Source organism: Filicampus tigris, chromosome 15 (assembly GCF_054856515.1).
Source record: "Filicampus tigris isolate MCC_2025a chromosome 15, RoL_Ftig_1.0, whole genome shotgun sequence".
NCBI lineage: Eukaryota > Metazoa > Chordata > Actinopteri > Syngnathiformes > Syngnathidae > Filicampus > Filicampus tigris.
Window position 1 is genome coordinate 14,475,092 of NC_141231.1, and position 16,332 is coordinate 14,491,423.

Sequence of the window (16,332 nt, forward strand, 5' to 3'; positions counted from 1 at the left end):
GGAGCGTCTGGGAAAGTCGGAACTCAAAAGCTTTTTCTTTCCCTTTTTTTTTTTTTTTTTTTTAGAAGACCACCGCATGCGGAGAAGGGGCGAGCAGACTCGGCCTCGGCTTTGACTGCGGCCGAGGGTGTTTAGGCTGCTTGCACTCGGTTCCTGGAAAACATAGTTGGTAATCCTTGACACCTCGGCCATGTGTCTCCACACCCGCTCGTTCTTCGCGCCATCCCATAAGGGAAAGTCGGGAAATGAGGCCAGGTCTTAATAAGAGCGCCTCCAGGTTGTCAGGAAGTCTGGCAAAAGGGGAAAAGTCTCAAGAGGACATTGAATTTAGACTATTAAAAAAAAAAAAAAAAAAAAAAAAAACAACTGATGACACACAACTAATTTACCTTTCTTCACTTCTGTTATGATGAGATGTCATAGAGAAGGAACTGTTTACTGTAACAAAACAGCATGTTCGAGAGGCGTGTACGCAACTAGCGCCCAAGTAAAAAAAAAAAAAAACAGACATAGATATGAGTAAGTAAATACGACGCATTCCTTTTGAGTTACTTGCTTGCGGTGATGCTAAGCTCATGTCTACTTTCCATTCCAGCTTTGATAGGAACATCGCCACTGCCAACATGGCCGCCCCACCGATGCACGTTTTAGCCTGCTCTAGTCTACTGAAAGTCTATTCATCTAAAAAAAAAAAATGAGAGCAGCACAACCCAGAAACACATGACTGACCAGTCTCTGTCTTTTGATATCGCCAAGCGCCGTTTACTGGCCGAGTGGAAAATCGCGGCCGTTTGCAGCCAAATCTGCAACAAACAGCTACTTTCAAAAGGGCCGCTTTGAGTCGACTGACGCTAGGACAGGATCTGTTGGTTTCGTTCCGGGTCGTTAAATGGAGCTTCCACTGTAATTGACGTCCTTATTAAAAAAGCCAATGACTATAAAGCAAATCAATTTTCCCCCATTACAATGAAGTGATATTGATATTCCATTCCAGCATCCCCAAAGAGCGCACATTTTCATTTTTCATGACCTGTTTTTAAGAAAGAAAAACAATTGCATTGTATTGTAGACTGTAGAACCGGTTTGTTTGTTTACTTTTCTCATGATTGCAACACACATGTTACACTAACACATACTCATGCAGTTTGTTTGTTTCCCTTTCGGCTTCTCCCTTCAGGGGTCGCCACGGCGAATCAATTGCATGCTTGATTCGCATCATTGATTTGGCAAGGGTTTTACGCCAGATGCCCTTCCTGACGCAACCCTCAGAAGCAGGGCACCCCCCCCCCCCCCCCCCCCCCACACACACACACACACAGTCACTGAGTGGGAACCGAACCCACACTGCCCGCACACAACTCGGGCGTGCGTACCACTACACGATCAGTGACTCTACATAATCTTTTCGAGAGTGAAGTACCTAAACTTGTCCAACGTACAACATTTTAGCATTTTGATCAATATATATATATATATATATATATATATATATATATATATATATATATATATATATATATATTAGGGCTGGTAAAAATATTGTATCACGAAGCATCGCGATACTTTTTATGCCAATACAAAGTATCAATCCATTGATGAAGTATCATTTTTTTAAATGAAAAATGACTAACATTTTTTTTTTTTGTTATTTTAGGAGCTGGAAGGGTATTTTCTATTCAGATGAATTTCAAAGGGGAACATTTATTTAAGTAAGAAATGAAATAAGTAAAATGACTTACAAGCTTGGTTACAGACTGAACTGAAAAAAGTGCAGTTGTCGCGCCTTGACATTTTATCCCACTAACTAATTAGGTGCACAAATGCAACATAAAAAAAACGTGCGTCCCTGAATTCGTAAAAGCGTCAATGATGTCTCCAGCAGGAGAATAAACACTTGATGAAGATGAGTCATAGATTCCTGCACGTCTGCCACAGGTGTTCTGTGTGGGAAGCTATTAAAAAAAAAAAAAAAAAAATCTTTTGTTTGGTTCTTGTGTTCATGACTTTGGCTTCTGGGTCAATAATGATGGACCCTTCAAAAAAAAGGGCTGGGATGAGGTCATTAAAAAGTGACAGTATGTGGAAACGGGGATAAGACAATCAGCTGGACGGGCACGCACACACACACACACACACCCCCCCACACACACACGCGCACACACTTATGGCAGCTGCTGTAAACCGCACTGACAATCTGAGTAAAACTCACAAGGAGAAAAGACAGGACGGATGTTTACACTGTGAGCGAATGTCTGGCAGCTAATCACAGTTTTACACATGATGTCGAAAAGGACGTTCAATCACTCTAAGAGTGACCATTTATTTACTTAACAGGCAGGAAGACACATTTTTTTCCCCCTCCCAATGTAAAGCAAGGAAAATCTGTGTGGTGTTGGACTATTTAAAGCAACTATACGCAACAGTAGTTTGACCTCAAAATAACAGATTTAAAGCTAAGGACGTAACACAAGCATAACGAGAACAACATGTATGTCGAGTGCCAGTTTTGTTTGCATTTAGCATGTGAATAAACCGTTTCCGTTTCAGCAATGAACAATTTTTTGGTGCTGCCTTGAGATACAAGTGACCCGATGTACGAGATAGCTACGTACGTTTCGAGATAGCTGTGCTTGGAGAAGCTTCGAGTTGATAAAACTAAACATAAAGAGAATCTCATATCGCGTATTTAAAAACGACCACATAGGAATTAAGCAGCAAAATCGACCTGCTTTTAGCCATCTCTGGGGGCGGCCATTTTGTCACTTCTGTCGACTGAAAATGACATCACAGTTGCTCAGGTAATGGCCAATCACAGCTCACTTGTTTTCTGAAGCTGAGCCCACAGAGATGGCTAAAAACGGGTGGATTAACTCTTATTTCACAAACGCGGTATTAAACAGAATGCCCTTGTTTCAACTAGTGGGCCTGCATAGAACATATTCTTGAAAAAAAATATGTTTGGGTTGACTTCCACTTCAAGCATCAAAAACACAAATGATTAAAAACTTTAAAAAGTACAAATAATCATAAATACATGAACCTAAAGGTAAATAATAGATCATTAATTAATACGATAAAATAAAAAAATAATAAAATAAAATTTTTTTTTTAAAAAAAGAGTCCTCGTTGAGGGCACACCTTCCTCGGTGTCACAAAAAAAGTTAAAGAAAGGACAATGGTTACATTCTGCTTTAGCGTCCGATCACAACTTCAAAACGCTGACTCAGCGGACATTATTCACGCCAGCATTTAGCGCAAAGTAATAGCGACATTAAGCAGATATACGACCTCTTCCTGGGACGTTTTTTCCTCCAAATCAGCACTTTTGCGACGGACAGAAGCTGTTACGGCGCAGCTTGACTGGACCGCCGGGCTGGCGCTCGCAAACCACGCGGGGCGTCCGGGTCTTACGAGTGTCGTACCTGAGGGAGGTTACGTAAGAGCCGCCAGTCAGCACCTTTTTGTGGTACCAAACACCCGACTGGAGGAGACCACAAATTACAGTGTTACTCTTCGTCCCAGACTAAACGCTGGAGACAAACTGCAATTTAATAATTTACTGGAATGGCCTCACAAAAGCACTCGCCAGAGCGGGCGGACCTCTGCCAAGGCTTCAATGTTTGTCACCTGCCAATTCAGACTCGTAGTCGCAATATCATAAAATTCATACAAATAGGATCTACAGACTGACTGGAGGGGATGGATTGGAATGGGATTTTCTATGCTGCGTTTATACTGCTACCAAATGGGCAATCTGGATCAGATCTGGTTCAAATATTTTTTTGGCTCTTGACTGTGCATAGACAAGTAAATTTTGCTAATATCCTAAAGATTTTCAAATGACATCATTTTCTAAAAGTCTATCAAATATGCTATGAATTAATAAATAGTTATTTATATATGTTTTAATTTTGTAAACTGCAGGAATTTGGGGGATTTTCCGTGCTGCATTTACACTGCTGCCAAATGTCCTAAAGGTTTTAAAATGACATCATTTTCTAAAAGTCTATCAAATATGTTATGAATAAATATTTAGTTATATATTTTTGAATTTTATAAACTACAGGAATTTTGGGAGACATTTTAATTCTCCTCTACATTAAATGGTAAAAAAAAAAATATATATATACATATATTTTTAAACCAAACATTTTTAAACCAAAAATTACAGAAGTGTGGAAATGTCATTGTGGAGTAAAATGATTTGACTGGCAAATATGTTCAAACGTACTTGCGAGTAAATTCGAACTTATTTGCAATTACGCTCGAACGTGTTTAAATACAAATAAAACTTTAAAGAATTGAATGAATATAAAATAAACACAAAGCAAAAAGCGCCCCTTTATATAAACAAAGAACGTCGCTATATTTATACAATCTAATCCATCGGCCTTCGCTTCACGTCTGCAGAATCACTCAAGATGTCTGCGGCCGGTGAAACACAAAACGCTTCTTCTTGCCCTTCTCGGAAAACAGCAATAAGGTAGGGAGATTGATGGGAAGGGGCGACGCTACTCTCCGTATCGTCTCAAAAAAGAAAAAAAAAAAACAAAAGTGGCTTTTGCCATTTTGCAACGGCACCGTCGGAGTCTGATGGGTTGACCATGTGTGCGCTCTCCGTCTATCCGTCACGCCTCCGTCTTGCCGCTTCTCCAGTCCACCTGCACGTAAACTAAAACACGCTAAATCATCTGAACGAGTCACATGGGGATCCACTTTGGTCTCTTTTTCGACACCTTCTCCACCCCCCCCCCCCCAACTCAACGTCACGGCTTATTGACTAATTCTGCCTAGCGACACAGGGGAGAATTCCATCAGACAAAAAAAGTGTCAACACAGAGCAGAACAACGCAAGCATTGTGCACTCTTGATTCTTCTAGCAGGTGGTGTCGGGATGTTGCGTCTTTGGGCTGTGATGTGACGACTCTGAGAAAAATCCAACCTCCCCCACAAAAAGGGATTAAAAGAGCACGGGGAGGAAGATTGCGGTGCATGTAATGCAGCAGCAACGTCAATGACAAAAACAAACCAAAAAAATTCCAACGTAACGAAGTCTTTCACGTAATGTTACTTTTTTGAATGTAACCTTTTTTAGGATGTTACATTTAAAAGAAAACATACATTTTTTTTCTTGTAATGTTACAAATTGATTCTGTGAAAAGGTAGCGGGATTTAGTTTACCTAACATTTTCTTGAAAAACCCAACTTTATTCATGTATAGTCATTTTTCTTCTCAAAATGTACCCATGTTTTTATCGTAACGGAAGAATTTTTTCACAGGCAAAAGTCACTTTTATTACGACTTTCTCATAATTTTAAGATGATTTTTTTTCATAGTGAAAAAACCCTTGACTTCATATACTATTAAGACATTAATGTTACACTTTTATTCTACATTATTTAGGAAATCCATGACTGTATTCTTGTAACTTAAAGATTTTTTTTAATATTGCAATTCTCTTCTCCCCATATAAAATTTTACTGACATATTGACATATTTTTATCATAGAATTGAGATTATTGAGATTTAATGTGATTTTTTCTCTTTTTTTTTAGATTATGACTATTTTGTGAAAACATTGTTTTTATTGAAAAACATAACTTTAATCATGTGTTTTTTTCGCAGTTTTCCCCTCCAAATGTTACCACATATTTTTGAAAAAAGTGACGATTTTCTGAACATTTAAGATTTTTTTCGCAATTTTTTCGCAAAAAAACTGTTTGTGACCATTAAAACTTTTGGCGAACGTCAAGTGCAACTTTTTGTGCCCTTGAACGAACCCTGACCAAAAATCAACGTTCACTACCTTCGCAAACAATTGCAAACTTTCTTAGCTGAGTGGGATATGATCTTAAATGTTACGACTTCATTCTTTGGAAAAATAAAATAATGTATTTTAATCAACGTAATATTACGTGATTTCTTGAAAAACACAAGTTTATTATTCTTAATATAGGTCACAATATTAACATGGTACTCCAAGTTTTACAACTCAAATACCGTGACAATGAAACATTTTCCTGATAATATTACAGTGTTACCCTCCTAAATTGGGCTCCCCCCCGCGTATCCTTCTTTTGTTTCGTATTGAGAGTTTCCACAATTGTGAGGTAACAGCGGTGACATTAAGAGGTGGATAAAGGCCCCACTGAATGCCCAGCTGCTAAATGCTTTGCCGACCACTGCTGAAATCCACCAGCATGTAGCTAGCTCTCTCTGGTAAAGGCATTAGCTTAGGACATGGCAGGAAGTGGTGAGTCCATTCGGTCCGAAAAAGTAAGAACTGCTGAGCCGGCGCAACCTCTACGCCTTCCCGCTCCGACAAGGCCGGCGTGGCATCTCCGCTATCCTCACTTTAGCACATGTGTGATTCCTTCCTGCTGAAAGGCTCACACTGTACGCAGCGCTAGCTTGCTAGTCACCGTCATAAAAAGGACGTACTCCCACAGAGTAGAATACGATAGCTATTATCAAACGTAGCCCACGCGTCGAGCAGGACCAAACTCTTTGAAGGGCTCACATCCTCGGGGCTCGCAAACTACAGCGCACCCTAGCCGATTGGCTAACATACCCCACAGCCCTGCTTAAACTCCTATTTCCCAAAAGTTATGGATGATTTCAAACGTGCGGCTAAAGGCAATCTTTACGGGCAGAGAGTGGTGGGCCCACTCGAATACACTGCCAAAGACAAACGGTGTCCTAAAAATTCAGCGAGTTGCACAAGTTACCTTTGGTGCCCTTCTAACTCGGTGGATGCAAGTGCATCAATTAGCCTAACTACTCTTTATACAATCGCATTAATGGTAAAGATATGCAATAGTTACAACACTTTCTGAAAATCCGACACATCTCACATGGAACACAATTTTTTTTTGGGGGGGGGGGCGGTCTGCTATTGAGTGAATGCAAAACGGTTGCCTCATTCTGGTACTTCAGCTCACAGATCCTTCTGGTGTATTGCAACCACCTAATGAGGCTCAACAGAGGCATTAACGCTAAAGACAGTTTGAGTGAAAAACACGGATGTATGACTTCATTCTGGGAACACAAGGATTTTTTCCTTCTAAACATTACAGGCGCTATTTTCGTAGACAGGCGCACAAGCCTTGCTTGCTCGGCGTAAAAATTGTTGCACCTTTATTTTTGTGCTGGCAGACTGAACCCTCTGAATCATTGCAGAAATCAATTACTTGAATGCAATAATATTATTATTATCATCTTTAATATATTTTCAAAAGCGGTGTGTGCGTGTGTCACACACAGACACATGACCGGGGGTGGGAAGTGCTCGTTATAAACGCGTGCCGATCACCTGCATGGACTCCAGCGGGCGAGTCCGTTATGCTTCCGCCATATAGACCGCGTGCCACACCTGCGCTGAATTTAAAGGAAATGAGTGGAGCCGCTTCGATTGGCCGGGAATCAAGTCAGCTGTGTTCACGCCCACAACGGCGCAAACGCCAATTTCGAACTATAGCCGTCTTCAAAAGTACAGAAAGAAAGAAAACTCCCGGGCACGAAAATAGAGCCCTACAACTTTTCCATCCAGAAATTGCGGAATGTAACCTTTCCAGTCCATTTTATTTGAAACCCGCAAAGTGTTTCGAGAGATTAAAGCACCCGTCTAAAGGGCTTCCTGTTGTGTCGAAACATGTCAGCGTGGGAATGTAAGGTGGAAATGTGCGGAGAATGAAAACCAGGTGCCTGCTCGCTCACCTTACTGTTTTTGTTGTTGATGTTGCATGGTCACCCAGAGGCCGAGACACCATACATCAAATGTCGCTAATGGCCGACACGCTCGTTCGGGTTCGGATCACAAAGGTTTGGCACCCAAACCTTCCCGAGTCTCAACTTTGACTTGTTCACGAGGAAAAGGCTTTTCTGGGAAGCTATAAAAGGTCCGATCCTTGCCTGTTCAGAGGAACAAGCTGGTTTAATGGTCACCTTTTAGCATTTAGCATTAGCACAACTTTTTCTTCATAATATTACGGCAATGTTGGTGTAAAAACACTTTTTCCTCATAATCTAACATTATTCCTCTAATATGACTTTTTTCATTTTAATGTTCAGTTTAACACAATTGCAGAGCTAATCTTGTAATAACATAACTTTTCTTGTAATGTTACAGCAATATTCCTGACACAACAGGACTTCCCCCCCCACATAATATTATGCCGTTATTTGTGTAATATTTCCCTTTGTAATATTATGGGATTATTCCTTTTTTGTTGTAATTTCCAGCATTTTCCAATTATAAAACATCATACAATATTTCTGAATTCTTCCGACTGACTATTTTTCTAATACTATTTTGGAATTGTTCCTCCAATAACACATTTTCCCCTCATAATTTTACAGTAGCATTCCTGTAAACAAACTTTATGTCATAATATTATGGCAATATTCCTGTAATAAACCTTTTTTTTTTTAAAGTGTAGTTTTACAGTATTATTCCTAGAACAATACTACTTTTCCAAAAATCACAATACTGTGGCATTCGTCTTGAAATAATTTTCTCGCAATATTCTGTTGTTAGCGCAACTTCACATATTATTTCTCATTGTCTCCACGAGAAGTAAATCATTTTAATCTCTCTGACAAATGTGACTTTATTCTCCCAGGAAAGGCTTCTTGGGGTTTACGGGGAAGCAATAAAAGGTCCGATCCTTGTCTGGTCTGAGAAAGAAGAAGCTTGTTAAAAGAGAGGAGGAGGCCTGAAGTGCGGGAAGGAATGACGAAGGCAGATGGCATTCACAACACAGGAGACTGTTGAAAAAATAATTAAGAAAAGCAAAGAAAATCTGGGTTGTTTTCGAACTAAAATATATTTCCGCCTACTACAGTGGGGTCTTAAGATACAAGTTACTTGGGTAGTTCATATATGAGCCGTTATTTGGTTGATTTAATGCTTTGACATATATGAGAAAATTTTAAGATATGAGCAACGTTTTGCTACAGTGAACTCAACTCACTTCACCACAAGCAGCAGTTTGTCGGATAATTAGTTCTGAAAAAAAGAAGAAAAAAAAAGGCTTTAAGCTGTATAACGCCATTCCCCGTTTACCGTCGAAGTAAACATAAAACAGAGGGACTCTGATGATGCGTATTTAACCGCACAACCGCACATCGTTGCCTTAGGGAAAGCCCATTTAGCTTAATGCTAACGAACAATGCAAAACGCCATAGACAGGCATAATGATTAGCATCGGTGATGCAAACCCAAACGGTGCATGTATGCCGACAATACAATACTCACAGGCAGATGTTCTTTATCCTTTGCGAAAATTGATTAAGACCACTGCAAGTTACCGAGTTAAGTGTGAAACTCTTCCTTGAGTGTGTCCCTACGTCTGTAGTCGACTGCCCCCCAGGTAGCAAAGGTTCCCACATCAGAAGGAGCAGCACAATGTTCAAAGCAAAAAAAAAAAAATGTGGCAGTAACTCTTCACATTGTATTTTATGATGTGTCCTTGCATGTTTGCATAAACTACAATACTACAGAGTGCTATTTTTCCTGTTTACTAAAACCCCACATGGAAACGATTTATGTTTTGTTTTGTTTTTTGGGGGGGGGGAGTGTCGAAATAGATGTTTGGCTTTTCAACTCATTTCAATAAAGAAATATGATTTCAGATGAGGTTCACTTTATTCCCATAATTCCTGTTAATTCCCATGGAAAGTTTCCAACTGAAAATTCTCAGAGTTTTTCAACCCTAATTAGCAACTACTACAGTACAAGGACTGAATAAAAGAGCCAACATGCACTCTGAGGGTTTGTAGGAGTGATGTTTAATGGGATCATGATTGTCTTTGGGGGAGGTTAAACATTTAATTGGATTAAGGGACAAAAAAAGTACATGCGCTGCTACATTGACTCTCGACAACTACACGTCTGCTTTAAATACACGACAGGGGCAGGAAAAAAAAAGAGATTTTAGCTGTCATTACTTGTGACAAATGACAGATTTGTTTTTTCACCCCCAAGGTTGTCCGAAGGGCTGGCATATATTATACAGACATGGTGTCCTCTTTATGTGTGGTGTGTTCTTTTTTTTTTTATCCTTTTTCTCCCTTGTATCATCTGGTCTTCTCTCTGATTAGTCTTTAGAGGCTAAAGTGACCTCAGCATGACTCATTTGCCAGCCTCGCCCACGCCCACCACCCCAACACCCGCCACCCCCCCTCCGGCCCACCAACACCAAGTTCCCTTTAGGGCCCTAACAACATAGCTACACACACGCGCACACACACACACAAACACACTGTGATAAACACAAAAGCAAACTGGCGAGGTACTATGGTTGCGACCTTACTGGGGAAGGGGCTAGGTTAGCCTGGAGCTAATGTCACAGCGTGCTAGTTGTGGAAGCGGCCAAACGTTTTCCGATGTAGATTCTAAATAAAAAAAAATGAGAGAGAGAGGAAAATACAAAACAATTATTATTATCAATATAAGCAGCTTTCCCGATTGAAATCAATTCAAATATCATTAATCCGGGCGGGTCTCCCATAAAACAGCAATAACAATTTTAACATTTTTAATAATTTTTTTTTTTTTTATTCAGAAAACTAGTACTCTACAGTATCGTGCTTTATAAAACCATATAGTATGTATTTATAATCCCTGAATGAAATTTCTATACGGACAAAAGTCTGAAGATAACTGGCCGCCACAGCCCCCACCACAGAATCAATGCTAAGGAAGTTGCGCGTCACGTTCGTACCCGATGCCCAGCGTGAGGAGATGCGAGGCCAGCAGCGAGGGGACGAGGACGAGGAGCACGTCGGACGAGAAAATGCCTCTCTTTTTCATCACCTCCGTCTTGCGAACGCTGAGCGAGCTCGATTGCTTTGGATGCTGAAACACGAACTCTCTGCACGAGAGCAGCAAAATATCGCGTCAACGGAAAAAATACAGGTGAAAGGATGAATACATTTTTTTCAAAACACTTGCTTTTAAGTGATTGGTAATACCTTGGTTATTTGTTTCTGTGACAAAGTATGAATCAAAGTAGAATAGAATAAAAAAGAATAAAATAGAGGAAGTGTTTCTTCTTACTTGGGCGGCATATTTTCAGGCCTGCTGGACCAATCCCACACCCAATCAGTGTCCGCTCTCCTGTCATTCTCTTCCTGTTCACATTATCACAAAGGGATCATATCATCCATCCATCCATCCATCCATCCATCCATCCATCTCATTGTATCGTCTATCGCTCTAGCTAGCTATCTTACAGGCATAGCTAGCTAGCTAGCTAGCCAAAGCCCATATCCCAGTGAGCAAAAAAAAAAAAAAAAAATGTATTATGTTCGCAAACACTTGCAAACCTTCACCATTCAGTGGAATACGGTCTTAACTAAATTTATCTAGCTAGCTATAGTATAGCAAGATACAGTAGATCTACAGCAGCTACCTATCTAGCTAGCAATTTAGCTAGCAAAGGGGAAATTTGCACCTGTATGGTGATACAGTCACTGTCGGGATCACTAGGGGGTCTGGGTGAGCTGGTCGACTGCGGGGTCCCAACCTGCGGCGGACTACAAACATTGAGCAGACATTATTGTTCAGAACTGACCCGATATACATCAATAAAAATCATCCATGCGTTCATGTTCTGTAAATGCTTGTGCCTTATAAGGGTTGTTGGTACGCTGAATACGACCCCAGACTTTGTCCTGAGCTCTCCTACGCTTTGTTACCCCCCGTTTACCTCATTCCACCTCGTTTACCTCACTAGTTCGTGGGACCTTGTCATCACTTTCCAGCGTTTGGTATTCTCGCCTCTTACTACCTGTGAGCTTTGAACGTGTTTGACTTTAGACCGGCAATCTTCTAATCTCAACCTGTATCATTAAACTGTGTTTTTTTTAATTGACTTTTGCCTTGAAGTCTTGCTTTTGGGTCGTACTCATCCCCCCAAAAAACTCACTCAAAAAGCAATTAACTAACACAAAAACATTAATAATGAAAACAACGTATTTCAAAATGACCTCAAAACACACAATTGTTAGAACGCAGCTATTGAGCTGTCTGTTTGCACTCAACCAGCAGCTGCTGCAGCCAACGCAATTAAGTGATGCCTTGCATGTTGTGATCGCGAGATTACAAATATCAGAAGGAATAAAACTCTGTCAAGGGTGCATCTGACACCATGAGACCACCAAAAGGCCACTGGACGGAACAGCAAGCGGCCAACATAAGGACTTTGAAAGAAAGGTCAAAAGACACAGAAGAGGCGCTGAGAGAGAATTTTCCAAGTCACCAAGTCATGGTTACATCTGTGTTGTAACTCTTGGACATTTCTGGTCAAATTATCAAGAGCTGGATGGACATTTAGGACGTGTCTCGTGACACGGAGCCGAGTCGCTACCTGTCTCGGTTCCTCTCGCACTCCAGCTGCGCCTCCAGCAGAATCCTCTCTAGCTCCCCCTGCAGGGCGGACGAGATGCTGTCCTCCGGCCCCGTCAGACTCTCCCTGCGGCTCACGGTGGCAATCAACTCCTCTAGTTCCACCCAGGAGCCTGCACGGAGGGAATACGCACAAGTAACAAAATAAAAATATCTCGTGACTGCATTTAAGTACATTTTACAGGTATTTTGTACTGTAAGATTTTCCATATCATCCTTTAATACTTCTGTTTTATAATATGATGTCATGCAATTTCAATATTAGGACTAAATTAAGCCTTGAAAAACAACCATTTTTAATTCACAATTTTGTTCTTGTAATCTATCAATCTTAAAATCTATGTTCTTGAAGTAGAACTTTGTTCTTAACCTTAACTTTTGTTCACATATCAAAACCCTTTTACATTACATTTTAAATATGTCCTTCTTATAAAATTACTTGTTTTTCTCTCTCATCAATTGTGATTATTCCAGCAATATCGTAACTTTATGTTTACAACATTTGAAACATGTAATCACAAATTTTAGTTTGGTATATATACTGTATAATATTTTGATTTGACTCTCTTTGCAGAAAATTCTACTGTCTATTTGTGCAAAATAGCATTTTTCAGATATTACAATATTTACATACATATATACATACATTTTTTTCACACACTATTAGAACCTATTTGTGATCATCTCATTTGTAAAATATTTTGATCATATTCCCAGCAAATACTGACTGATTGCAAAAGCCCTTCCCTCCACTTATTTCATAAAATTATGTATTTCAATCTGAATCTGAAAAATTCTGGTAAAATTCCTTTATTGTTGCAAAATTCTCCTCCCCATATTTTATTAGAGCCTTTTTTTGTCATAAAATGACAAATTTCCCTTTTGCAATATTTCCATTTCATGCTATTAAAATTAAAATCTCTTCTTATATTCTGACATTATTCTTTTGGACTTTATTCTTATAAAATTCAAAATGTTTCGCAATGAAAAACTAAATTTTGATCTCATACTACTTCAATTTCATCCCGTTAAAAATACTTTTTAAAAATGTGACTTTATAAGGGTAAAATTCAAATTCCTTCCACTTTTACTCTTCTGACTGTGGCATTAATATCGCTTGGTCGCTCAGAGGTGCTTTTGAATGCATGCGGAGCCATTGAGAGCCATCAATGAAAATCAAATGAACACACACAGCCATTAAATGACTGAATGGACAAAAAAGGTTCATGGGGTTCACACACACACACACACACACACACACTTGTACATATATAGACACACAACAAACACATGCACGGTGGTGTTGGTGCACAGCTCAACAGTAAGCAGGCCTGACAGCATGCTCGCTTACGTAAGATCTTATTTCTGTTGGAGATTAGCCATTCACCCTCTTACGTCCGCCCTCTTGTTGTTTGTGCACAACATTTAGAGCCAATCGCAGCCCTCCTCCACTTACGTGATGTCGTGTGTGTGTGTCATGACTGAGCACAGTAGAGCATTGAGGGGAGGGATGAGGAATCTGTGCCATTGCCCTAGTTTGGCTTTTTATTTTATTTATTTTTTTTGTCGGTCCCTACAGAGGAGATTTATGACATAACCGCTTTACTGATCTATCTGCAGCAATTCTTGTGCTGCATTGCTGCGTTGTTGTGGGACATCAAAGACCTTATGTAACTCAATGAACAGGTTCACTATTTTTTTTAAATATATTTTTTCTTCAGCTAATAATGAGAATTATTGGAGGCAGGGTTTATTAAAAAAAAAAAAAAAAAAATCTGAGTGCTTACAGTTTTATTTATATTGTAAGAGTAGTGTAAGCATGACACTTAAAAAAATAATAATTTTCATAATTTGTATATGATTTTAAGAAAATGAAGTATAAGAATATCATGGGGATAAAGATAGGTAAAGTCGTATAAGGAGAAAAGAATAATGCAATAATTTTCAACAATAAGGTTTAAAAAATTATTTGGATTATAAAAAAAATCTCCACTTTTTTATTCAAATAAGATTTTATTCATTAAGTTGAATCTATTTTATTTTTATTAACTTAAATCACAATCAGTTGTTCGTGTAAGTATTTTCATTCAGCCAATATAAAGAAAAATTTGTGGAAGGGTTGGTCGATAATAATCATATTTTAAAAAACACATTTTATTTAAATGAAGTTGTTTTTAACTTTTTAATTTCATTAAAAGGTCTGATTTTAAAAAATTGAATTTTCACAAGTACACACTTTTATTTCATGAAACCTCGACTTTGGATGGCATGATAAACGATGCCTTCTCAGTCATATTGCATGCTTGCTATAGTATGAAAGTAATGGATATCATTATTATCAATTGTGAGAGTCAAACTTTCTATTTTTAAGACAAATTATTCTAAAATTGTATTCGGAGCAAATTCCAGCTTGTTTTCATTCAAACAACTGTGATTGGTGGTGGCCTGGAGGTTGCGGTGCTCGCCTGCAAGCGAGTTATAAGCGTCGAGAAATCTGTGCATCTTAATTGGCTTACTGAGATACACGCAGGTGAATCAGCGAATCCATTTACACAGCAACAATATGGCAACAATAACAGTGCAGTTGTGACATTACCTTAATGTCATTATTAATGAAATAAAATATCGAATGATATCAAATAATTTCAAAGAGTGATTATTAAAATACAAGAAAATATTACGTACTAGTTTGGCTTCAAACTTACTGTTTAGGTGAAATTCAAAAAAATGTCAACAACAATTAATTTTCACTCTCTACATTTGAAAATAGGTATTTAGTCTTTGCTCCCTAACTTAACCTCAAAATGTGAAGCATCGGCGCATCTTTAATTGCTGTATTTAAAAATATTTCCCCAAATTTATGACTTTATTCTCATCTTGATAACAATTTATTGTAGTAATGTCACAAAGCTATCCTCTTCATGTATTAAAATATTTAAATTTCATCCTCATAAAATGGCACACAATTTTCCTATGATGTTACACATTTGTATTTCCGTTTGAAAGACAAAATCTCATAGCTACAGCCAAAATGTTTTTCCACAAATGTTTGCTTATAAAAACACAACTGTATTCTATTAAATTGTGATTATTTTGTTGATGTTACAAGACTAAAGTTGTAATAATTTGGGAAAAAAATCGTTTCTCAAATTTTACGAGGATAAACGCTTGTGTGATTTTTACGAGAAAAAAAAAAACACAACCAAAATTTCAACTCTATTCTTTTCTAATTACTCTGATTTTTTTCAAAATTAATTATTTTAAAGCAGGTCCCTGTGGTGTATTTAAAGACTCACGTAATCATGTGAAAGAACACCAAGGCTGTGGTGAGGGGAGAGCATCACTCACCGTAGAGGCTGTCCTCTGGTGTCTGCTGGCCGGACATGTTTGGAGGGACGCTGGGGGGCTTCCTGGAGGAGGGCTACAAGAAACGCCGAGGAACGACTGATTCCCCCGGGGCAGCTTTGCGCCTGGTGGAAGCCTAAAAATACCCAAATAAAAAAAGGTCCCTGTGGCTGGACTAATCCACGCTGGCGCTCGCTGCATCCTCCTCCCCCCTCCCTCTGGCCACGTGTCAGCCTGGGCGGATGTAAACAAAAACAAGATAACAAACCAGCTGCCCTAAAAAATACATATACATTCTTTTTAAAGTTAAATGAAGCATCCAATTAAAATGGCTTTTGAATCTATGAATGAGCACACGTTGTACACTAGCAGAATCACTGATAATGAGTTATGTAATTTATTTGGAGACAGATCAAGATTAAAGCGTTAGATAAGCCTCATATTTTATTTACATTTAAACGTCTAACAAGGAAAGGGGTTTCTAGATTATTTTTGCACAGGGTTCTAAAACCAATATATCAAGGTTCACCGCTTAAACAACTGCTGTCTTTTTTTTTTTTCTTCAGTAAAAGGCAGA

General features: G+C 38.9%; 1 protein-coding gene across 1 annotated transcript; it reads right to left on the bottom strand.

The window, feature by feature from the left end:
* Window positions 1–9,768: 9,768 nt before the first annotated feature.
* Window positions 9,769–15,973, bottom strand: LOC147135676 (BCL2/adenovirus E1B 19 kDa protein-interacting protein 3). The gene is made up of 6 exons (XM_086052857.1): window positions 15,759–15,973; window positions 12,373–12,523; window positions 11,458–11,539; window positions 11,061–11,134; window positions 10,726–10,875; window positions 9,769–10,396 (listed from the first exon to the last, which is right to left on the bottom strand). The coding sequence occupies exons 1-6, from the start codon at window positions 15,793–15,795 to the stop codon at window positions 10,348–10,350; spliced, it is 543 nt and encodes a 180-aa protein (XP_085908983.1). The 5' UTR covers window positions 15,796–15,973; the 3' UTR covers window positions 9,769–10,347.
* Between the last annotated feature and the right edge of the window lie 359 nt (window positions 15,974–16,332).